The sequence below is a fragment of the Equus caballus genome, chromosome 7 (assembly GCF_041296265.1).
Source record: "Equus caballus isolate H_3958 breed thoroughbred chromosome 7, TB-T2T, whole genome shotgun sequence".
Lineage (NCBI taxonomy): Eukaryota > Metazoa > Chordata > Mammalia > Perissodactyla > Equidae > Equus > Equus caballus.
The window spans coordinates 72,408,220-72,434,148 of NC_091690.1; the positions used below are offsets into that span (position 1 = coordinate 72,408,220).

Genomic DNA, 25,929 nt, shown 5'->3' on the forward strand with positions numbered 1-25,929 from the left:
ATTTTGTGGTATGTAAATTTCACCTCAATAAATTACTTTTAAAAAAACAAACAGGCAGTCAGTAGGATTTGGCTCACAAGTAGTAGTTTTCTGACCCCTGACGAAGATCAACCTTTAATTCTTTGCTTAAACTCATTCCAGGCAACCCTAATTAGCAGTTTATGTAACACCTACCTGAATACTTAGGACAAGTCACTCACTACCTCACAAAGCAATTTTTTTCACTTATGGACATACCCTGATTCCATCTGGAGAGTTTTTTCATATTCAAAGCCAAAATCTCCCTCCTTATGCCTTCTACCCACAGAGAGTTTACTCATGTTATGATCCTCTGTTTCACTGAAGGACTCCATGCCAGATTGCTTTAAAGGATGAGTTCACTCTAATTGGAGAAAATACTGAAGGGGAACATACTTCTGTGCTAAAGCACCAGGCAAAGAGAAAATAGAATCCCTTAGCTAAAGATGCTCCACAGGATGACCGTCTTCTCCCACACACACACACACCCATCATCAGCAGATCTTTATTAGATGGAGGATACCTAGGGTTGGCTCAGAGGAAAGTGGTGACAATTGGTAAGCACTCCTCCATAGAGAAGAGGAGGCATTCCTGCCTGTGGGGATGGGTACTTATGATATCTAAGGGTGAGAGACTCCTGCTTAACTTTGGCCACCCAGGAAGCTCTTCCCCTTGGCACTCAATGTCACCGGTGCTGGCAGGAAAGGGTCGGGAATGAGCTAGTTCAACTTGGCTAACAGTTCTTCCAGTTCTGGCCGAGCTTTGAACCTTCCCTTGAAGTCCTCTTCAGTGTGCTGGAGAGAAGAAGAAAAAAGTTGGAATTACTGCAGCACTTTCAGTGACTCACATATGCACAGCCTCCAAAAAGGATCCGTCAGCAAGCTCTGTAGAGAATGGTTCAGGTTCAACTAACTTCTATTGAGTATCTGCTATGCACCAGACTTGTTTTAGGTCCCAGGGACTCAAAGTGTAATTAGACTTCCTCCCTGCCTTAAATGAACTTATAGTTCAGTGAGAGAAGACAGACATATAAAGAACTAATGTCAAAATGCTATAAGTATCACAACAGAAGCACTTAGAGAGAGAGAATGCCAAAATTCTCCATTTACAATAGGAAAAAACAGACATAGGAACTGGAATATTTCAAGTCAGCATGACCAGCACATTTTCTCCCTGTAGACAGATCTATGTGAAACCCAAATAACAAGAAGCTTAACAAGCATGGACAGAACAAGGGGAGTGGATGAAGCAAATGGCATCAGTCAGTCTAAGATGACCTGAGTGTCTGTCATAAGGATCATTTTGGCAAGTGGACTCAAATACTCAGTATTTAGGCTAAGGTTCCAAATGTATTTGAAGTTTTCCATGCCAAACTTCCTTCTGACTGGCATTCTTTACTGAATATATTCAGTCAGGCTACAGTCAAGCCTTGAAGATCCAGGAACCTTCTCTCTAAAGTACATTTCCCTATTTGCGTTCTGATTAATTATACTGTATGTGATCTTAAATCATGTTCTTTCTGCTATACAACTGCCTGATGGGAGTGAATTTGGGGTGTAATGGGCTCATCCCTAACATCAGGATGCTGTGATGGAGTTCAGCTCCTATGGTCCATAAAGCATCATCCCTGATGCACTGGAAGAGCCAGAAAACCGACCATGGTAATACCAGCCTGCACACCTTTCCTGAGTATTATCTGGGCTAAATTATCCACATTTCTCTGTTATTTCTAACACCAGGCAGTCTGAATGCTCTTTTCCATATTTTGAGCACAGGTGGCCACCAGGGGGCCTCTTCTCAAACTAACACCTACCTCTCTCACTGACAGTTTGACTCCTTCAGGAAGATTGCTTTGGATTATTTCCAAGAAAATCTCTGCAAATGTAGCACTCAAACCGCTGATCTGCAAAAGGAAAGAAGAAGCTTTAAGAGAGGCACTGCAAGCTGGGTAACTGGGCAAACATGGCATGGACTCAAATGTCAGTCCAGCAGAACTAGAGGGCTCTTGGGTGGAGGATTAACACCCAGAGCTAGTTTCAGAGCCCAGCCTCTACAGGATTTCTCTTGCTATCTGCCAAGGTGTCCGCTTGCTGAGATGGTCATGGCCAATATCTGCTCCTGTAGGCAATGGATGTCATAACTGGACCAAGAGGTTATGAAGTCCAGGATGACGTTCTGATTCAACTCAGGTTTACCCACATAGACCAGGACCTGATTGATGTCAGACCTTGTGCTAGAATCCAGAGGTGAATCAGATGTGTGTAGAGGGGCATGCAGGGGGCTGTGGGAACCCACAAGAGAATACCTACCTAACTTAATCAGAGGAGGTCAAAGAAAGCTTCCAAAAGAGGTAACGTCTGGGTGGAGTCTTGAAGAAAAACGAGAGTACACTGGAAGACTTCAACAGCAGTGTGTGTGTGGTGGGGGGGGAGTGGGGGGGGAGGGTTTCAAGGCAGAGAAAACAATATTCAGTAAAATGTGAAGCATAGCACAGTACTAGGGAATTACAACTAGTTCCATGTGTGGCTGGAATGAATGGGATGTGAAGAGGAAAAGCAGGAGGAGAATCATGAAGGCACTTAGGTGCTAATCTAAAGAGTTCAAGTTTTATCCTATGGGTCTCAGTAGCATGTTAGATCTGTCATAAGATTATATCAAATACTTTATTCCTGATAATATTTAAAGAACCAAAGATTGCAAGTACTTTAATTATTTTAAAAATTAACATAGATTTAAGGTTTAACATTAACATTTAACATTAACATAGATTTAACATTCCTCTCATTACTTTGCTGATATGTTTCTTGAGTGGATCAAAAAAGGGTGATGTCCACACATTGGACTGTTATTTGGCAATAAAAAGGGATGAAGTATTGATACATATTACAACATGGATGAGCCTTGAAAACATCACACTAAGTAAAAAAAGCTAGACATAAAAAGCCATATGTTGTACAATTCCATTTAAATAGAATGTCCAGAAAAGGTAAAACCATAGAGACAGAAAGTAGATTAATGGTTGCCAGGGGCTGGGGGAATGGGGAAAGAGGAGTGACTGCCAACAGATACAGAGTTCCTCTTTGGGGTGATGAAAATGTTCTAAAATTAATTGTGATGATGCTTGGATAACTGTAAATTTTCTAAAACCTTTTAATTGTGCATTAAATAGGTAAATTGTATGTGACTAAAACTCTCAATAAAGCTGTTCTACATAAGGGGGGTGATGTTAAGTATGAATTTTTAATAAATCTGGGCACCCTCATGATGGTATGGTTGTCAACCACCTGTCTGCAGTAAAAAGATAGAGAACCATGGCTAGAGCTAAAGGGAAGCCACTAAGGGGTTCCAGGCAGGAAAATGACATGATCACATTGATATGAAGGTAAAGAAAAGTGGATGGATCTGAAAGATTTTTAGGGGTAGAAACTATAGAATTTGGTGAAAGAATGGATATCCGAGGGCAAAGAAGGGTCAAGCATTAGGCTCAAAGGTGGGAAGGATTATAGAAAAAAGAGGAACATCAGTACCTCTCCAATTAGTTTTGTATACATTGAGTGTAGGACACCTGTGGAACATCTCAGTGGAGAAGTCCAGTAGTTAACTAGACATCAGGTTTGAAGCTCAACCAAGAGATCTGAACTGGATATACATATACCTGGGGTTCTGGGGTTTATCAGTATTAAATGATGATCACTGAGGCCAGGGGAATGAATGAGATTGCACAGAGGGAAGGTATTACATCAAGAGAGATGGAGGGATCAAGAAATGAACCCTGGAGAACACCATCATTCAAAGGGCAGGCAAGAGGCATGAAAGGAGAAAAAATGGATAGAAAGAAGAACCAGGAAAGGCAAACACATTTCAAGTTTCTCCCAGAATACCTACCTGAACTACTCGCTCATGGGTGGTAAGAACTGAGTCCAAGAACATTTTGCTGCCTTGGTCTTGCAGCTGCAACACCTCCATGGTTTTGGTGGGCATCGCATAACTGTGGGAAGAAGAGTCGGCTATTGGGAGGGTTCCCTTAAGACAGCACACCACTTCAATCAGGGTAGTCCCTGAGTACAGCCCCTCCAACATGCAGTAGCTCCTGGAATCTAGAGCTGTTTATCTGCAGCCAGGAGCAAAGTTACCAGATCTTCTGAAACCTCCTCCAGAGGTCTCTCAACTCCCTGAGGGGACAGACCATGTCTAATGCTTTTCTGCATCCCCAATCAGGCCTAATATAACACTCTGAATAAAATCTGGTGACTAATAACTATTTGCTGCTACTAAAGAATAGCCAATTCTAAAAGGATCAAGCTCATCACTGGGTATGCTTTGGAGGCTAACCTTGGGTATTTCATCTCTTCTGGAGAAATGAGGCATGAAACCCAATTGTTCTAGAGCAGGATTTCTCAACCTCAGCACTATTGACATTTTAGACCAGATAATTCTTTGCTGTGGTGGTCTGGCCTATCCATCCCTAACCTCTATGCCCACCAGATGCCAGTAGTACCTCCGGAAGTGGTGACAATCAAAATTATCTCCAGACATTGTTAAATGTCCCCAGGTTGAGAACCATTGTTGCAGAGTTTATGCTTCCCATAATTGGCTTCAGCAGATCTACACGCTACAATGAAAAGAATGCTGGACTTGGGGTCAAGTCTTGGCCCTGCCACTTACTAGTAATATTTACTTAGGCAAGTGACTTCCCTCCCGGGCCTCAATTTCTTCATGTATAAAGGGGATTACAATCTAGGCCTATATCAATAGACCGTTGTGAGGATGAGGTGTGATGATAAGATAGGACTGATGGCTGCACATAAATATGATATTAGTGTTGTGTACATCTTATCAAAAATTTACCAAACTGGGGGCTGGCCCCGTGGCCAAGTGGTTAAGTTCGCGCGCTCCGCTGCAGGCAGCCCAGTGTTTCGTTGGTTCGAATCCTGGGCACAGACATGGCACTGCTCATCAGACCACGCTGAGGCAGCGTCCCACATGCCACAACTAGAAGGACCCACAACGAAAAACATACAACTATGTACCAGGGGGCTTTGGGGAGAAAAAGGAAAAAACTAAAAAATAAAAAATAAAAAATAAAAAATATCTAAAAAAAAAAATTTACCAAACTGAAGAGAAATGGAAAAAGAATAACAACAGTAGGAATGTGGAATTTTCATGCCACACAAAGATTCATCAGTTAATATCAGGGACCATGGCCCTCTACACATGGACTTCTACAAAAGGATGTTTGGGTTAATGGAAAATGGATTAGAGACATGATAGTCAGTCCTGGATTTAAATGTTGGCCCTGCCACTGATTACCTATTTAACCCTGAAGAAATTAATTCACTTCTCTGAGTCTCAGTTTCTTCAGCTATAAATTGAGGATAATAATACCCAGTTCATAGGGTTGTTGCAATTATGATTAAATGAGATTACATAAGTAATTTGCCTGGCACACTATGCCTAAAAATGCCAGTTCCCTTGCCCTTATAAACAGTGAGTAAATGCTAGGTATTGCAAACTCTTCTAGGTAGCCTCCCTAAATAATATCCATTCCCATTTTTCAACAAAATCTCTGATCTCCACTTCTAATTCAAATTTGGTAATAACTTCCCTATATAAAAAAAATTGGGACACATCCATAGACTTGTTATGGAAGATCAAATAAAACATGTAAAAGCTTTCAGAAAAGTAAAAAGCACTCTAAAATGCTATTTTTCCTTTTTGACATTCTGCAGATAAGACTGACTGACTGAAGTGGGAATTGTCCATTCCTGCCAATGAGTATGCACTTTATTCTTCAACACTTACTTCAGCAAGATTTCATTGATTTTTTTTGTTCATCTTTCATTCATTCAACAAACATTTACTGACAGCCTGTTCTGTGCTAGGCAGTCTGCTGGGCACTATGCAATCTATGCTTTCAAGGATCTCACTAGGAGTGTTTTGAAGAGACAGGTAAGTACACAAACATCTATACTACAGTAAGACACAGGCAATAATAAGTATGTACCAAAAATTATAGGGACGAGAGGGGGAGAACGGGGGCCTCCGGGAATGTTTCATAGGTGAAGTAGTGCTTTATCAAGATGTAAAGAATGAACATAGGTGTTTGCCTGGAAGGCATTCAAAAAAGGGACATTTTACAAAGGCAAGGAGGCTGAGAGGCCCTCAAAGAGAACCTACAGAGAAACCAGACATAGTTTGATAAAGAAATACTGGGAACTCTTGTCATATCAAAGTAGAGTAGGTCTTTGAGCAGTAAGAGTATAGATAATTTTTCTTTAGTATCTACACTTTTCTGTACTTTCCAAATTTTCTGCAATAAACGTTACTTGGATGATCAGATAGTAAAAACAGAAGGGAAGAAATGAAATAAATGCATTTCAAGAGTCAATATAACATGACAAAATAGCTCTACCTTTGGGAGTACTGCCTGGGATGGGACACAAGGGTGCCTGCTGGGGTGCTAGGGAACTTAGAGTCTGTGGATTCTACTATATATAAGTTATACCTTTACTTTAAAAAGTATAACTGGATTAAAAAAAAAAAAAGGAAAGAGTAGCCTTAGAAAATGATGCTGAGTGATGCTTTGACTCTCCAGAGCATTGGGGCCGGGTCAGCTTCAGGCTTGGAAGCTGCTTTCAGATGAGTAAGATTTCCCTCTCTCCAGACAGCTGCTCAGCAAAGGATGCAGCAAATTAAGGGACCCACAGGAGAGGCCTCTTGCTCTTCTCTCCTGGGTGAGCTGCAGCTGCAGCAATGCAGACCATTTATAGAACAAAAGCCAGCATACGGCTCCCCTGCCCAATTCCATCTCAAGGTCAAAGCCCTACCCCCACTCCCAGAGGAAAAATGGATCAAGATGAAATGACAATCAGAAGAAAAGAACATCATTTCATCTCTGAAAAGCTCGGCAGCGAGAATGTCTAATATGACGGTCTGAAAACCTCAATCAATGCAGAGAAGTGAGCTGCTGAAAATGAACATCTCTTTATGCTCTGCACTATTCAGAGCAAAGAACCAAGCAAGAGGCAAAAAGCAGCACATCATTCATTCTGTTATTCCAGGAAACACGTTCATGCCTACTGGAACTCAACTCAAGTCAATAAATATTCATTCAGTGCCTACTATGCGTCAGGTACGGGGCCAGATCTTAGGGTTAGACTGCTGATGAAAACAAAAACAGTCCTTGCTTCACAGATTTTAGAGTCTAATAAGGTAGACCAATAATAGTTAAGTAATTAAAAAGGTAAGGGATGAGTGTTATGAAAGGGAAGTTATATACCCTTTACTTCTCCTAAATATATAACATAAGGACCTAACTTAATGAGGTTCTCTTAAGAAGTGACATTCAAGATGAAGCCTAAAAAGAAAAGTAGGGGTTAGTTAGGTGAAGGGAAAAGAATACTCTAAGCCTTAGTTAGCATAAGCAAAGGTCCTGAGGTGGGAAGGGACCAAAACAAAGCCAGTGTAACTGGAAGTAGAGGGAGAGAGAGAGAAGTGTAAATTAAGGCAAGAGAGGCAAGCCCAGGCCATGGAGTACCTAGTAAGGCATGTGAGGAACTTTTATTTTGATCCTAAAGGAATGGGAAGCCACGGAAAGGAATTTGAGCACAGGAGTGACATAATCTCATATTTCCATTCTAGAAAGATCACACTAAAAGTTGTGTGGAGAACCAGTTAGAGGGAAATGAAAATTGGGGGGAAAAAAGTGGTTTCAAATCCAGACCTTGCCACTTATCAGATAGATGACTATAGGCAAGCTTATATTATATTAATAACAAAAATTAATAATAATAATAGCAGCCAACAGTTTCTGGACATGGTTGTAAGCACTTACAATATATCAACTCCCTTAATTTTCACTATAGCCTTTTTAGGTGGGTACTTTTATTAACCCTACTTTACAGATGAGGAAACCAAGACACAAAGAGCTTAAGTAAACTACCCAATGTCGCATGACAAGAATGCAGCAGAGCAAGAATAAAACTCAGGCAGTCTGCCTCCAGAGTCAATGCTTTGATCCACTATGGGCAAGGTGCTTGTTTCAATTACGCAGAATAATATACCAAAAAAGTACCTAACAGAGTGGCTGGCTGACAGTAGGTGCTCAACAAATCTTCCTGCCTTCCTGCCTTCCTTCCTACCACCCAAATGCAGCCAGAGCTTTTCACAGCAGGGTTTTAAAAACAGAATCTTTTAAAAAGTCTTGAAAATTTTAAACACTATTCCAGGGAGATGATCTCCTGTAGGTATGACAACATTCTGTAAGAAAACATTTAATGCCTCTTTGCCACCACAACCTCTGAGAAGCTACCCCTAATCCCTGCCAGCTGAAAAAAATCTCTTCATTAATTATTAATAACAATAATGCTATTTACAGTGTTTACAATGTGCCAATCTCTCTGCTAAGTTTTATCATATGTTATATTTTTTAATTTACAGAACCCAAAGAAATAGGAAAATTACCATCCCATTATATAGATAAGGAAACTGAGGTTCAGAATTTCTCAAGGTCATATTGCTAATAAGTGGGAGAACTAGAATGTGAGTGCAGGCAGTGTGATTCCAGAGCTTGGACGCTTAATCACTTGTTACTCAGTGTGGTCTGTAGACAAGCTGCTGGTGAACAGACAGCTTGTGATCAGTCATGACAAGATGAGAAATGTGCAACAGTCACTAAACACACTGTTTAATTCAGTTAACATTTTTTTTTAATAGCAAGACTTTCTTGATGAAGGAAGCAAACTTAATATGCATTCTGGCATAAGCTCCTGGTATCTTCATGGAGCGGTACTTTGAGAAGCACCACTCTAAATTATTATGCTACTCTGCCTCCTTGAACTGCCATTGCACTCTATCTTTCACTTACCGCCTTCCACATTATAATTATTCTCCATGTGTGTGTGTATATACACACTGTGTGTATACACATACACACTCCCTGAAATCAGGGACATTCTCCTTTGTATCCTCCAGTCAGAATGTCTAGTACAATGCCTACCACAGAGCAAGATGAGGCTCAATCAACGGTTTTTTAATTAATGAATGAAAGCACTTTCATTAACCTTTAAGAAATGTATACCACACAACTGGATTGTGTAGTCATACTTAAGAAGCTTTCATTCCTTCAACAAGGGCTAAGTGTCCCCCATGTGGCAGGCCTTATGCTAGGTGCTGAAGAAATAAAGAACACAGTCCCCATCTAGTCAGGGGGAGGGGAGCTGACACAGGAATAGATCATTATGTGCTGCCCCCCCAACCCCCCCAGCCCTGAGCACTAAGTGACATGATAGAGGTGTATGTCAAGTGCTGAAAGAGCAACCAACTCTCTGGGGCATCAGAAAAAGATAAAGCACATCTTTAGGCCTAAAACAATTGAAGTTCTATCAGCTGAGAGAGCTAAAGTCACAGCTTATTATCCAGTCTTCTAAAGAGCACTTTTAGCACACTTATACTCTAAGTTATAAAGGTTTAAAAGTTCAAATTTGGCTTAAGGACTTAAAATAAGACCCTAAATAATGAAAAATACTTGAGTCAGGCAGAAATGGGTCAAATCCAGGCAACTTACCGGTTCTGTGATTTTTGGCCTTTGTGAGCTTTGCTTCCTCATTTGTAAAATGGGAATATACTAATATCTAGTGAGTAAGAAAGGATAATTTTTGCCATATCCACATACTGTGCCATGTATTACCTTGCCACAACAGCAAACCACTCAAACTATTATTTATTAAATATTTTTCTTTAAATCAACACACTTTACAACATTTATTTTAAAAAGAAACTTGAGATGTGGAAGAACTGGAACTTATGTTGCTGATAAGAAAGCAAAATGGTACAGCCACTTTGGAAAGAGTTTGGCAGTTGCCTGTAAATTTAAACATACGCTACACTTACCATTCGACCCACAGTTACACTCCTAGAGAAATGAAAACATATTTTCACAAAAACCTGTGCATGTTTACAGTGGCTTTCTTCATTACTGCCCCAAAGTGGAAACACTAATGTCCTTCAAATGGATAAACAAACTATGGTACATCCATTCAGTGAAACGCTGCTCAGCAACAAAAAGGAACAAACTACTTCATACAGGCAAAAACATGGATGAATCTCAAATACATTATCCTAAATGAAAGAAGCCAGACTCAAAAGGAAAAATATTGTATGATTCCATTCATGTGACATTCTGGAAAAGGCAAAACCATAGGGACAGAAAATAGATCAGTAGTTGCCAGGGACTGCGAGTCGGGGAAGGGAGTGAGACTATAAAGGCAGGAGGGGACTTCTTGGGATGATGGAAATGTTCTATATCTTGATTATGATGGTATTTACTGCAAGCATTTGTCAAAACTCACAGAAACTTCGCTAAAAGGATGAATTTTACTGAATGTAGCTTATACCTCAATAAGCCTGATTTTATATCAGCATTGTAAATGGAAAACCAGTATCAGCTGGCATAAATAGAAAGTAAGTTAAAAATAAATACAAAGAAAACAAGACAATGTTATAAAATTCCAACTAGATACGAGTGCTTGCCAAAGACTCTGAGCCTGAGGTCCCCTCTGTGTTATAAAGATTAGAAAGTGCTAGAGTGGTGTTAAGGACATACCAGCACCACACTAGGAATTTCTCCTTGACATAATTAGGTTGGATGAGAATTAAAAAGGGAAGAAATTTCTCACCATGTGATTTAATGTTATTTAAGGCAAACCACAGGGCATGCCACACTTGCGGGAACACTGAGATAAGATATGTAAAGTGCCTGGCCTGGAGTAGGTAGCCAGTAAATGTTAGTTCTCCTCCCCCCCAGTTTTCTAACAAATCCAAAGAGTAAATGAAAAGAAGAGAAGGCAAAGAATACCCAAATAAATGGGGAGACATACCATGTTAATGGATCAGAGGATTCAAAATAGATAAGATGTCAATTCTCCTCAAATTCATCTACAGAGTCAACACAACCCCAACGAATTTCCATTAGGCTCCTTTCTGTAGAAATCAACAAGCTAATTCTAAAATTTTTACGGAAAACCAAAGGACCTAGAAGAGCCAAAATAATTTGGAAAAAGAAGAACAAAGTTTCAGTAATCAAGTTACAGTAGTTAAGATAATGTGGTATTGTAAGCATAGATATAGATCAATGTAATGGAATAGAGTCCAGAAATACACAGACATATATATGGTTAACTGACTTTCAACAAAGGCGCTAAGACAATTCAGTGAAGAAAGACAATCTTTTCAACAAATGGCACTGGAACAATTGGATATCTATATGCAAAAAAAAGAAGAAGAAAAGAAAAGAAAAAAAATTTCAAGATATATCTCACACCACATACCAAAATAAATCAAAATGGATCACAGACCTAAATCTAACACTTAAAGCTATAGAACTTCCAGGAGAAAATGTGATCTTGAGTTAGGCCAAGATTTCTTAGACATGACACTAAAAGCACAAACAATAAAAGAAAAAAAGGATAAATTGAACTTCATGAAACTTAAAAAACCTTCTGCTCTTCAAAAGACACAGATAAGAAGATAATTCAGAGACTGGGAGAAAATATTTGTAAAACACACACTGAAAAAGAACTGGTATCTAAAACTAGATAAAGAACCTCCGTTACCCAATGATAAGAAAACAACCCAATTTCAAAAATGGACAAAAGATTTGAACATGTCGTCAAAGAACATGTAAGAAGGTACGTCAGCACATGAGTAAAGCACATCAAATAAAGAAATAAGCACATAAAAAGATGCTCAACATCATTATTTACTAGGGTAGTGAAGATTAAAACCACTATGAAATACCACTATATATCTATTAGAATAGCTTTAAAAAAACCTGACAGTACAAAGTGCTGACCAGGATAAGGAGTTACAAGAACTCTCATACACTGCTGGTGAGACTACAAATTGTGGAGTCACTTTGGAAAACAGTTTGGCAGTTTCTTATAAAGTTAACCATACATTCACCATAAAACCCAACAATCCCAGTCTTAGGTAGTTATCCAAGAGCAAAGAAGACATATGCCCACACAAAACCTGTACAAGAATGCTTATGGCAGCATTCATAATCACCAATAAACTGGAAACAATCCAAACGTACATCAACTGGTGAATGGATAAGCCAATTAAAGTTCACCATTTAATGGAATACTACTCAGCAATAAACTACTTAGAAAAACACAAATGAATCTTAAACGCATTATGCTAAATGAAAGAGTCCAGACACAAACAGCTGCATACTGTATGATTCCATTTACTTGATGTTCTGGAGAACTTAAAACAATAGGGACAGAAAATCAATCAGCGGTTGCCAGGGACTTGAGGGAGAAAGAGGAAGAGATTGACTACACCTGGGCACTGGGGAACTTTTTGGGTTAATGGAAGTTCTACATTTTGATTATGGCAAACTATATACCTAAAAGGGGTGAATTTTACTACATGTAAATTATATCTCAAAACCTCATTTAACAACAACAAAGCAGAGCATGCCACCCACACCAAGAACATCCCATGCGAAGGCATCTTTCATACCTTTCCTCGACTTTAATGGAGAGATGGTTACAGAGGTTGTGAACATATTGGGCATAACTCTCCGCCACGGCCATGTCGTATGCAGTCACGTGAATGTTTAAAGCCCCATATTCATAATCTGTCCCCAAATTAATGGGTCTCACTTCCACTTTTGCCCTCTTCTTCTTGGGCTAAACAGAAAACAGAAAGAGAGAGAAAATAAACCAAAGTATTGTAAAAGAAATTCTAATCATACCATCTTCACATTAAAAAAAAAAAAATCAATGTTTCAAATGAATTTGTTTACCATTTTTCTCTCAGGTTACCCTACTTACAAATGAAAAATCTCCTGGGAAGGAATGGGCAGCTTCCCTTGCCACTCGGGGCTGTGACATCAGCCAACGAACGGAGAATGGAGAGGGAATACTGCTGGCATTATTATTATTTTTTTCTTTTCTAAAGATTGGCACCTGGGCTAACAACTGTTGCCAATCTTTTTTTTTTTTTTTTCCTGCTTTATCTCCCCAACCCACCCGCCCCCCCCCCATACACAGTTGTATATCTTAGTTGCATGTCCTTCTAGTTGTGGGATGTGGGACGCTGCCTCAACGTGGCCTGACGAGCGGCGCCACGTCCGCGCCCAGGATCCGAACCCTGGGCCGCCGCAGCGGAGCGCGGGAACTTAACCTCTCGGCCACGGAGCCGGCCGTGTGCTGGCATTATTTTAACATGAATGCATGTGACTGTCTTCTGCCATTGACTAGTTTTGAGACCCACCTCCCATCTCTAGACCTCAGTTTCTCAATTTTTAAATTGATGGGAATATGCTAGATAACAGATTCTTAATCTAGAACCCAGAGAGAAATTTCAAGGGGTCTCTCAACACCCAAACTTACATGCAAAATTTTACGTGTGCACATTTTTCTGAGGAGAATCTTTAGCTTTCATCAGAATCTTAAAGAAATCAATCACAAAGAAGCTCAGCATTAGCTCTCTTCCAGCCCTCCCAGCTTTGAAATTCTGTAGTCTAATTATTTAGACAGTTTAGAAAATTTAGCAAAAATTATTTTCTTTCTCTTTCATATAAAATATTGCTTCACTACATATCAACCTGCGCAAGCTGTTGTGAAAAATTAAAATGAAGCCTGGGAAAACAGACGTTTAACACAACATAGATCAAGATCAAGAAAGCTTTTCAACTGGAAATAATCTAACCTAAATGCCCATCAAGAGAGGACATGCTAAATAAATCATGGCACATCCATTCAATAGTCATTATGCAGCTGTAAGAAGGAACAAGGAACTTCTTTATGTACTGATATGGAAGGCTTTTAAGATAAATTAAATGACAAAAGCAAACTGTAGAATAATGTGTTCAGGATATTGCCATATAAATAAAAAGGGTGGGTGAGGAGAATAGGTGTGTGTGTGTGTTTAATTACATACATATTTATTTGCTTGCATATCCCAAAAATATCTCTGGAAGGATGTACAGAAATACCATATCATTGGTTGTCTGTGAGGGAACTGAGTGGCTGGGGCATAGGGGTAGGAAGGAGATTTTTAAATCATTTCTCTTCTATATTTTTTGAAGTTTTAATAATGTGAATCTTTTATCAATTCAAAGTTAGAATCTTAAAACCTACTGTTTTAAGAAATTTTTTCAGTAAAACTTTTATTGCAATATAATATTTATACTGAAGAATGCATAAATAAGTACACAGCTCAATGAATTTTCAAAGTGAAAATATCTGTATAATCAGTATCCTGAATAAGAAATAGACCAGGACCAGCATCCCAAAAGTCTCCTGCCCCAAAATTGGTAACCACTACTCTGACTTGTAAAACCATAGGGTTATTTTGCCTGTTTCTGAAATTCGTGAAAATGGAGAGATACACTATGTTCTCTTTTGTGTCTGGCTTCTTTAATTCATTATGTTTATAAGATTCATTATGTATTAGGCAAAACAGTGGTTCTTTCCTTCTCATTGCTCTAGCAGTTTATTATACAAATATGCTACAGTATTCTAGTTTGTTTGTTTTAGCCATTCTGATTAGTATAAAGTAGAAACGCACTGAGATTTTAACTTCCATTTCCTTTAAATCTACTAAGCTTGAGCACCTTCCCATATGTCCACTGGCCATTGGAATATTCTCTTCTGTAACCTGCCTATTCAAATATTTTGCCCATTTTTAAAATTGGGTTGTCTGCCTTTCTCTTACTGATTTGTAGATGTTCTTTCTATATTCTAGACATGATCCTTTGTTAAAATGTACATGGGCTGGAAATATCTTCTCCCTCTCTGTAGCTTCCCTTTTCACTTTTTAATGGTGCATTTTCATGAGCAGAAGTTCTTATTTTTAATGTAGTCCAATTTACTCATTTTTTCTTTTATGGTTATAGTCATTTTTGTGTCCTGTTTAAGAAATCATTGCCTACCTTAAGATCATGAAGACATTCTTGTATATCTTCTAGCAGTTTGATTATTTTAACATTTACATATAGATCTACAATCCATTTTTAAGTGATTTTTGTGTACAGTGTAAAATAGGAGTCAAGAGTCATTTTTTCTCACATGAGCACCTGGTCCAACTGACCCAGCACCATTGCGTTGCAGTGGAACCTTTGTCATATAAGTGTCCATTAGATACACAGATCTGTTCCTATTCTCCTTATCCTGTTCCATTGGACTATTTGTCTATCCTTGAGCCAATACCACACTGTCCTAATTACTGGAGATTTATAATGTCTTGCTAATTGGTAGAAATAGTTTTGTTTTTTTAAGAAAAGGAGGGGGACTCTCTCTCTATTTACAGGTCTTAACTTGCCCCTATCTAACAGCTAACAGCCTAATGGCTGTCCCAGCAGGGTTGTTCCTGGCAGAGTACCTGGAATGGTTCTCGCACATCGCTGCTCTCCAGTTCAACCTAAGAGAGCAGGGGCTCAGTCTGGGGAAGTGGGGGGAGGACCAAGAAATGGTCCTTTCCCAACGCCAGTAATAATGATGACAGACCTGACCTCACAGGGATGTTCTAAGAACTGAACAAAACACTGTATGTAAAGGGGTTAATACAACCTGTGGCATATATTTAAACACTCAATAAATATTAACTTTTATTACTATTTTTATTCTTATATTCTTCATATCTAGCACAGGGCCTGACAGAGAGAAAACATGCAATGAATCACAATTTTAGAATTTTGGAACAGGATGGCATTTAGAGATGATTTTGTCCCAGTTTTTCATCCTTGCAGGGGAAGAATATGAAGCCCAGAAAGATTAAATATGTCACGCAGAGTCACACAGCCAGACAGGACAGATCCTAGGAACGAACACCCAGACCTCCCGACCCCCACTGCAGGGATTTTTCCACTGCAGCCTCTGCATTATTAAAGTTCTTAACAGTGGGGGCCACCCCAGGGTCCTAGACTTTGCCGTGAGTGAGAAGCCAGCCTCTAGAGAACAACCACCAAGGTGCAGGGGCTTGGCTCTCTCTCCTTCAGAGCCCACCACGCTGGAAGCCAAATGCAGTGATCCAGACTTCTCATCATGACAGCACTGCAGTCAGAGCTGTGAAGAATGCTAAAGCTGGAATGCAATGGGGAGCGGCTGAAATTTTCCAGCAGAGAGGGGAGGAGCTCCTCTGAAGCCTGCAGGAGGCTTTTCTTAACCAGGGAAAATGCCAGGGCTCTTCAAAGGTGTTGCTTTAGGGGAACAAAAAAAGAAAGCTGATTCCAGTATCCCTCTTGGCATCTCGCTTGCTTTTCCGTGTTGGCCTAGATCTGTCTGGACCGATCCACACCATCAGGAGCCCATTGTGATATTATATTTCAGTTCTGAGCCAGGGCACAGCAAAGCCAGCAAGAACTTGACTGCAAATAATAACAGACACCAGTTCCTATAATTTTACCTGCACAATCTTTCTCATATCCATCCCTGCCTTTCTATTCCTAATGTCTGAGTTCAGGTCTTCATGACTGTCATGGGGAGCCATGAAAGATGTTTGTGCAAGGAATGTACATGACTAGAGCTGTATTTTGGCAAGGCCACCCTGACTGCATATGGAGGAGAGCCAGGCAGGAAAGGAAAGGAGGCTAGAAGAAAGGTGGCAGGGAAGACGGACTTCTGTCCACCATCAAACTTTGGCATCTGTGGCTGACCTGGATTCACTGTGGGATGGCCCAGGGTGGCCATTCTTAAGATCCCTGTAGGATTGCACTGTGATGCCCAAAATGGGCCAGGGGATAAATTACTAAACCATTTTTGTGCAGAAATGTCCATATTAACCCTATTCTGCAGACAGAAAAATGAAGTCCTCTGAAGGCACGATACTTGCCCAAGTTTATAGGGAAACTTTGCTGGGAAAGAGCAGATAGAGAAAGGAGTCAGATTAGAACCACAGGATGCTATAGCTGGAAGGGATCTTAGAGAGAATTTAGTCTCTCCTCCCTTTCCTCCTTAATTTTACATACGGGGGAAGTTGAGGCCCAGAAAGGGGAAATGACATGTGTAAGGTTACAAGAGTAAGGAAATGGCAAAGGTAACCACTCTACGTTTAGCCATAGCTAGAAGCTGGGTCTGTGGCCTCAAGCCCAGGCTCTCTCCTCCAGCTTCTGTGAAAGTGAGAATATCTGCCTATCACTATAGGTGGTATTCTCTAGCGTGGGAAAGTTGGAAAGAAATTGTATCATCCTAATCCTCAAATGAAAAGGCTGATAGGTCTATAACATATTCAGCTTCCAGAAATTCTGGTGATGGAAATTTAAAACATTTACACCCGGGGACTTGAAAGACAGAAGGCCTGGCCATGAGAGGGATGGCAAAGAGGCACAACCTGGTGCTGCATGAAGAGTACTAGACTAAGATGGAAGCCAAAGAAAATATGGACTCAAGTTCTATCTGCTTAGTCACTATATGACATTGAGTGACCTCTCTAGGTGTCAGTTTCTTCATCTGTAACACCTAAAGTTCTTGTGAAGCTCAGAATAGTGAATATATGAAATGGAAATAGCACAGACATTAGATGGATTCTGACCATCCTCAGTTCAAATATTGGCTCTAGAAATGACTAGCCACTTGGGCAAGTGATTTAATCTAAGTCTTAGATTCCTCATACAAGGTCTTTAATAACCACAGGATATCTGAGGATTAAATAAAATATGCCATTTGTAATACTATAAAATAAAATAATGCTTTTAAAGCCTGACACATAGCAGTTACAGCATTTGGTATATAGTAGTTACTCAATAAATAGTATCTTTAAAAAAGGTTGAGTAAGCTACACAGATGGAACACTATTATTACTATAAATTGTTGGTAAGCATGTTCCTGGTATCCTAGTGGTATGCCTTACAGAATGAAGCACTTATTAAACATCTGCTGTGTGTAAAGTGCTGATTCAACCAGTCTAAGGAAAGATACTAAAGAAATAGAAAACACAGTCCCAGCTCTAAAGGAGCTTACAGTTCAGAGAGAGAGAGAAAAGACACACACGAAAGAACAGTCCCTCTCAATTTAGTCATAAAGAGCAGCCCATGTCTCATGGCAAGTTCAACACAAGCTACCTAGCTGCACCATGCCCATTAGATCTCTAAGGGCAACCAAGAGCAACCACCTCAGGTGGGGTGCAGCTGAAAGGGCCATGAGTAGAGTCAGTACCCCTAGGTATTTAGCATGACATATAAGGGTAATATAGTAGTTATTCACAAATGGTATCTTTTACAAAGGTTGATCTAGACCCTGCCTACTTCTCACGTCTCATGTCCCTGCATCCCCTGCTGCCCGCTTGAGACTCCAGGATCAACAAACTACTAAAGGTTTCCCAACTGCATCTCCTGGATTAATGTCTTCCCACCTTTGCTCAGAATGTTTCCCCTCCCTGCAAAGTGCTTGACTCCTCACCCCAGACCTTTAATGTGAGCAACTCCCTCTCATTTTTTACGACCCAGCTTATGCTCTACCAGGAAGCCTTCCCTGATTGCCTCAGGCTGAGTTAGATACTACTCCCATGTGCTCCCATAGCAACCCCCCCTTCTATACCACTATCACTTATCACATGTATTCATTATTCAACAAATATTTTCTGACTACTAGTGATGAGCCAGACCAGGGTTACTATTAGGGATAGGACAGTAAATAAGACAGCCATAGTCTCTGCTCACTGAAGCTTACAATCTGTCAGGGAAGGCATATACAGAACAAGAAATTATAAGGAGATGCATGTTTTGAGGGAGGAAAGGAGAGTGCTGTATGACTATAAAAAGAAAGACTAATACTATCACCATCATCATCATCATCACCACCAGCACTTACGGGCTCTATGTTTCAGACACTGTGCTAAATACTTCAACTTTCTCACTTAATTTACTCCTCACAACAACATTTAAAACGTTCACCAATTTTTTTCTTATAACGATTGGCACCTGAGCTAACAACTATTGCCAATCTTCTTTTTTTTTCTCTTCTCCCCAAAGCCCCCCAGTACATAGTTGTATATTGTAGTTGTGAGTGCCTGTGGTTGTGCTATGTGGGACGCCACCTCAACGTGGCCTGATGAGCGGTGCCATGTCCGCACCCAGGATCCAAACTGGCAAAACCCTGGGCTGCTGAGGCGGGAGCGCGCCAACTTAACCACTCAGCCACGGGGCCGGCCCCTCACAACAACATTTAAATAGCATGGTTACTTAACACCAAGGACACTGTGGCTTGGAAAAGTTAAGTAACATACCCAAGAACACACAACTAGTAAGCCCCAGAGCTGAAGCTTTAAAGCAGGCCTGCCTAATTCCAATACATTCCTCTTAACCTCTGTCTTTCCCTTTAGGGAAGGTGGGCAGAGCCACCTGCCAGTTTCCTCAATATCTACTCTCTCTTTTGCTTTAATAACAGAACTGTTGAATTTTAGCTGGCACATGACCATTCACAATAAAAATTACATTTCCCAACCAATCTTGCAGCTAGGTATGGTTATGTGACTAAGTCTGGCCAGTGGGACATAAGCCCATGCACACTGCTTTCTTTTTCTGCTGATTGGAATGCTTTCTGTTGGTTATGCCCTATCTACCTCACAGGATAGTTGGTGAATCAAAAGACATGGTTTTCAAATTTGTTGGTTGCAAAGGGCCTAAAAAAATCATGTTTCTCTTTGTGAAACCCCATGAAATACTCATCAGTGTACTTTCATCATATACAACAAGAACAACTTAACTAGCAGAAAATATGGTTATATTATTATTATTTTTTAAGATTTTATTTTTCCTTTTTTTCTCCCAAAGCCCCCCAGTACATAGTTGTGTATTTTTAGTTGTGGGTCTTTCTAGTTGTGGCATGTGGGATGCCGCCTCAGCATGGCTTGATGAGCGGTGCCATGTCTGTGCCCAGGTTTCGAACCAGCGAAACCCTGGGCCACTGAAGCAGAGCGCAAGAACTTAACCACTCGGCCACGGGGCCGGCCCCAAAAATATGGTTACACTAAATAAATGGAATTCTCTGCATCTCAAAAAAATTATGAAAACATATCTGAATTTCTCTGTTAAAACTTGTTTTCATAAAGTAAAATTGATGGGAGGAAAACTGGAAATTTAGAAAATTCTATCCATTAACTTAATGTCTTTCTAAAACATGCAAGAATGCCATTATTAAACCTGAGAAGGGGCTCCCCTCTAAGATCACCAGTGTTCCAGGGGCATATGGTTTGCGAGGCACTGAGATAATGGATGTGAAAGCACTCTGAAGATGGAAAGGGATTATTACTTTTATTCACATCGATTATGAATCCCTCTAAAACTGACACTTGTCATTTAGCAGAACAGGCAAGGCAGGATGAGACTCCAGTGGGCTGGTGCTCTAATGGCACAGGCTGAGAGTCAGGTCTCCACAGGAGTCGCTCTTTGTGCCTGGAAAAGCTCCAGGAAACTCTTTTAAGTTCTTTATGGCCCCAGTGTTTCCAGCTACTCCAAGCAACTGGATGCTCTTAGAGGAATGTCAGCGTGTTTTACATACTCAGTGCAAGAATACGGGTGGCATTTAATGAATGTTTGTTGAGCTGAGCTCCATAACACCTTCACTGACCCTTTCAGGGAGAACTGCTTCTTCATCTTTATTCTCTTAATATTTGGTTCATTCCCCTAGCAGCACTTTCCACATGTATTTGGTTACATTTTTTAGCACTATATTTCCTAGCCCACTGTGTGCTTTTTGTAGGAAGAGACTGTGTCCAGTGTCTGGCACATAGAAGGTACTCAATGATGTCTTTTCTTTTCAATGAGTTATGAAAGGTAGACCTGAGGGAAAACATGGACGCTAGTTTAAAACAACTGTCCCCAAGCCAGTCCTCTAATCCATGTCTAGCCGTACAATCACTAGACTGGCAAAACCATTCTTTCAATTTCCAGGAAGCCGGGACTGTCACCATAAAGTGATTCTGATCTGCTGATTTTTCTGGGAACGATGCCACAGTCTCCTCACAGACTTGAGGCTGTGAGAGCTGATCTCTCTGGGCGCTACAACAAAATAAATAGGTGTCACAAACGGCAGACACCTCCTCTATGTCAACAGTAAAAACAGCATGAAGTTTCCAAGAGAAAAGGTATCTTGAATCCTAGACGCCATTCTATAAAGAAGTAAATTGCCTAAGTTACAAGATATACCTTACACTCTTGCCCCAGGGCCTAGAAAATAGAACATATAACTACTACAAAATGACAGCAATTTATGTTGCCCCCATTTCATCCTCCCACCGCTTCCTCTTGGCAATTCTCTGATTCTTAGGCTGCTATTACCCCAATGTGGGAGGCTGGACAGCAGCTGAGGGCAAGCAAGTAAGTGGTCTTGGGAGAGATGACCTATCACTCTACAAATGTGAAGGACTACATTATTTTTATTTCTACCAAACAAAAATCACTCCAAACAATCTGAAGCCTTTTAAATTCAACAAAATGATGCAGGGCCCTTGAGGGAAAAATGAGACATTGAGACACAGTGCTAGGTCTGAAGATATGGTCTGAAATGTGATCCCTCACTGCCACAAGTCAAGCTGTGTCTTACAGGAAAGGTACCATCCCATGAAGAGGAAAGAGCATGGGCAAAGGCACAGAGGCATGAGAGAGCACGGGCGTATGAGAAAATGTGCTGAAGCAGAGGGTGCAAAAAGGGAGATCACTGAGAAGGAGGCTGGGCTGTGCTACGAGAGACCTGGAATCCCATGGTTTGCTGCCACCCGAGAGGAAGCTTCCCTCCTCTCACTAACTCCTCAGAGAAGCATCAAGGACAGGAGCACAGGATGGAGGGATGGGAACAAACCTAGAGTTATAAACAGACCAAGCAAGGAAGAAAGAGGTAAAACCAGATTGACAAGGAAAGCTGAGATGAGGTAGATGTCCCTTTTCCTTCCCAAGGTTCAGGAGTCATAAGACAGAGTGTGGAACCTTTGGAAGGAGGAATGAAGAGATTATGCCAGGAGAAATGGGACAAGGGCTGTGCACTTCGAGTTTGTCTCAGGGATATGGGCTCAAGAGAGGAGAGGGGCAGCCTGAGATCCAGAGAGGAAAAAGTGGGAATCTGGCTGCTTATTGTTTTTTATAGATTCTAGATTTAGGGAGAGAAAGGGGGCCACAAGATGCCTTCTAGCTTATCCAGTCCAGTTCCCCAGGGGAATAAAAGAGACAGGGACTTGGGACAGAGCTTCTGTAAGCTGGAAGATGACAGCTATCATTATTCTGTCCCAGGCAGGAAGTGAGGAGGCTGAAGCAGCTTCCACCACTATCCAGCACTATTGTGCTAGCCACTGAGGGACAATGAACGACATTAGAGAAAAGCCTATAACTCTAACCAAAAGGAGCATCACTCCCTTCAAGCAACCAAGGTCATCTGCAGCCTGCTGTTTGCAGATAGTGTGTTGTGTTTGTTTGGTAGCTCTGATTTACAAAACCTCAGGGCAGTTCGAATAACCACATTTCAGTTCAGTTCAGTTAATATTTACTGTACTTGATGCCAGGCCCTGTGCTGGACAGTGACAGTACAGAGAAAAATGAGACATGGCCTCTACCCTTAGAGAGCTCACCATCTAGAAGGGGAGATGGTCATCAAAACAGTTGGCTAAAACATCAAGCAGTAAGTCCTAGCACAGAGGAAGCACAAGGAAATCCGGCAGCTCAAGGTAGGACAAGTAACCCAGTGCAGGGAATCCAGGAAGGTTCCTCCGAAGGGGAGACTCGTTTTTTCCCTCCTCACCCTGCTTCCTCACGGGGATCTAAAGGTTGAGGATATATTAGCCAAGTGACGAAGGGGGAAGTTCTTCCAAGTAAACAGAACAGCATGTGAGAGGCCTTCAAACACTATGATGATTTGGATGAAAAGCAAGAGGCCCAGTGCAGTAAAAGCATGATATCCACGAGACGGATGAAGAGGCTGGAGAGAAAGATGGGGACAGATGGCATCAAACATGGCATTAAGCTTTTTCACCAAACTAAGGAGCAGGTCAGAGGTCGGCATATGCAGAAAATTATCTTAGAGGGAGGATCCCAAGAAATCTAAAAAAAACCCAAAAAAACACACCCCAAACAAAACTAATTCTATTTCCCATAAATTTATGTGGGTCTTTTAGGAGGAAGATGTCCCAAAATAAAACAACACCAACAACTTACTGTAAGGTGCCACAATTCGGAAAGTGTGTGAATCACTCTTTCTTCTGAATTTTAATAGCCCTTTGTATCTTCCCTTTAGCCCTTGGCACTTTCTGCCTGGAGCATGATTATCTGTGTCTTATCTCTAATGGTTTACCAGCTCCCTCGGAGCAGGAACCAGGTCTTGTTCACTCATCCTGTAGAATTTTATTGCAACTCAGTCTGAAGAGGCAAGATACCCCCAACATTAGACCTAGAACATAACAGATGTTTGATAAATATTTCATAGCATCACGGAGTTACATGATACCAGGCTGAAAGACTTAAAGATATTCCAATCCAGAGTTTCTCAACCTTTGTGAAGAGTCTGATAAAAGCTACAGACTCTCTTCCCAGAAAAATTCACACATAGAAAACATTTTACGTATAATTGCAGGGCCCACCATGTCCAGAGGGGTAAGATTAACCTACCCAAAGTCACAAAGCTAATAATTGGCAGAACCAAGCCTAGAATACAAGTTTCCTGTTCCCAATTTAGTACTCTTCCCACTACAAAGAAACAACTTTAGTCGGGCTGTTTCCTCCTGGGAGCTTGCCTGATACAAGTCTCAGATACGGCATTGTTCCTCCCATGAATTCCTTGTTTTAAGGATGGTGCTCAGGAGAAAATGACAAGTTTAGTGGCTTCTGAGGCCCAAATACAGGGGCACTGGACCTCTGCCAAGGAGAGAGAGGCAATGGGAGATGTGCATGGTTGCGTAGGAGCATTAAAAAAAGCCAGAGAACCAAAAGTGATCTTGAAGTCTCCCCAAGTAGAACAGCAAAATTTTCCTAACTGTATTGTTTACAGGAAGTGATAGAATCGTGACTCAAAGCCAGACCTTTTGACTTTCAGCACAGTGCTATGGCCCCCTCACTATAAAATCCTCTGCACAAGCACAGAATCTAACCATGACAGAAGCAATCCTGCAGCCAGGACCAGAAAAATAGACTAAATTATCTTATAATGCTTAGGACTAACTTCTAGTTATCTATAATAATGGATTCAAGGAACACACACATTTTAAATCCATAAATACTATAAAAATCAGCTATTTGGCTGAAAATGTCAATCCACCTCTACTTGCCACAAACCATTCATTCAACTAAACTAAATGTATCATTTCCACTGTGAGGTCCATACCGAACAAGAAGATACCAAAAAAAAAAAAAGTATCACAAATAATAAAACCAAATCATTTGCTTGTCACTGTGATAACCTGGCCTAGAGACAAGATTGGAAGCTGGTAGAAACATCTCCAGTCTGGATAATATCCAAACTAAATAACTAGAGAGGACTGAAGGGCAACCCCTATCCTTGCTAGCTCCAATACTACCCAATCTACGCAGATCTGACCTTCAGGTCTTTGCAAAAGCTGCACACTATCCTTTTCTAAAGGGCCCCTGCCCCCTTTACCTCTTGTGTTTTAACTAGGTGCTTGTATCTTCCAATGCCATGGGTTGGCTTTGTCTTGTAGTGACGACTAGTATTCAGCAGAATGCCACCTAGAAGAGAAAATAAGACAAAACCTGTTTCAAAGCCTTCCAGAGACAGACAGATCATATGTGAAGAGACAAATTCTCCACTGTAAGACTGGGAATATTGGCCAGGAGTGGGCCTCTTGTTGGTTTAAAGAACCAGAGCTATTTCTCAATCCTGAGCTGACTCTCAGTTTACCCCCTTTTTCTCTCCTTTTGGTGCCTGGACCATATCCAATCCCTACTACCCATCTTTCTTTGAAAAATTCTCTCCTAGAGCCAATGGTGGTAGAGGGACAAAATCCATTCTCACAGGGCTCCTGTTTTCTTTTGTTCCACAACAGGCAATAATCCTTTTTTAAGTGTTCTAACGGGGATTGTATAGAGAAAGGGACACGTGGCAAATACAATCAGGAAAGAGGACAACCACAGATTTCCACAAAGTCTTAAAAACTATCTAATTTGATTTATTTGTGCTGATATGGAACAATCTCTAACACACACTGTTAAGTGAATAACAGTAAAAACAAAAACCTAAGGTACAGAACAGTGTGTATGTACACTACCACTAGGATCTCTATATACACATTCATTGTGGTACGTCCAGAAATGCACCACTGCGATCCTCCTTCAAGGAAGGACTTCCTAATATATACATATTCTTCTTTAATCCTCATTATTTTTATCTTCATTTACAAATAAAGAAACTGCAGCTCAAAAAATATGGTAAATTGGCCAAGGTCATCCAGCAAGTAAAAGGCAGAACTGCAATTTAGACCCAGGTCTATCTGATGTGTTTTAACATCTGAATTTCTGGAATACAAAATCTGGCTAGAGTTGGTCTTTGCTAGCTCTCATCTCAGTTCCTTATCTCTACCCTTTTGCTGGAAACAGCCCTACATAGCTCTGCTACGTCTGTCTGTGTTTCCTGCTTGCTCTCCACCTTCTGGAGAAGGACTAGTCCCAGGTTCCACTCCCTTTCCTCCCAGCTCCTGCCCTCAACTACCCAGGGCCACCACTCTGTGGGGGCTAGACACAAAGTGGTGTGGAGAAGTCTAATGACATCAAGGGAAATGTTTCTTAGGCTTTTCTTTTCTAAAATGGGCTTCCAAGCAGGTCTGCTCGGCCAGGCCAATCAGACAGTCGTGGCTTCAGAGACTTTCTCTGCACTTACATTCCACACTACTTCATCACGACAACCCTGGGATAGCATGGATCCCTCCCATAATATGCATTAGTCCACATTTACTATTACATGCCAAAAA

General features: G+C 40.8%; 1 protein-coding gene across 4 annotated transcripts in view; it reads right to left on the reverse strand.

The window, feature by feature from the left end:
- Nucleotides 1-493: 493 nt before the first annotated feature.
- MRPL48 (mitochondrial ribosomal protein L48) overlaps nt 494-25,929 on the reverse strand; it is a 48,600-nt gene continuing 23,164 nt past the window's right edge. For 3 of the 4 annotated variants that reach the window (XM_070272163.1, XM_014741498.3, XM_070272164.1), the window contains 5 exons: nt 24,603-24,691; nt 12,544-12,713; nt 3,904-4,006; nt 1,832-1,921; nt 510-812 (listed from right to left, as the gene is read on the reverse strand). In XM_070272163.1, the coding sequence (XP_070128264.1) occupies nt 738-812; nt 1,832-1,921; nt 3,904-4,006; nt 12,544-12,713; nt 24,603-24,691 (527 nt within the window). In that variant the 3' untranslated portion in view covers nt 510-737. Of the gene's footprint in view, nt 813-1,831; nt 1,922-3,903; nt 4,007-12,543; nt 12,714-24,602; nt 24,692-25,929 lie in introns of all 4 variants that reach the window. The other variant, NM_001309294.1, reaches the window with a different exon arrangement.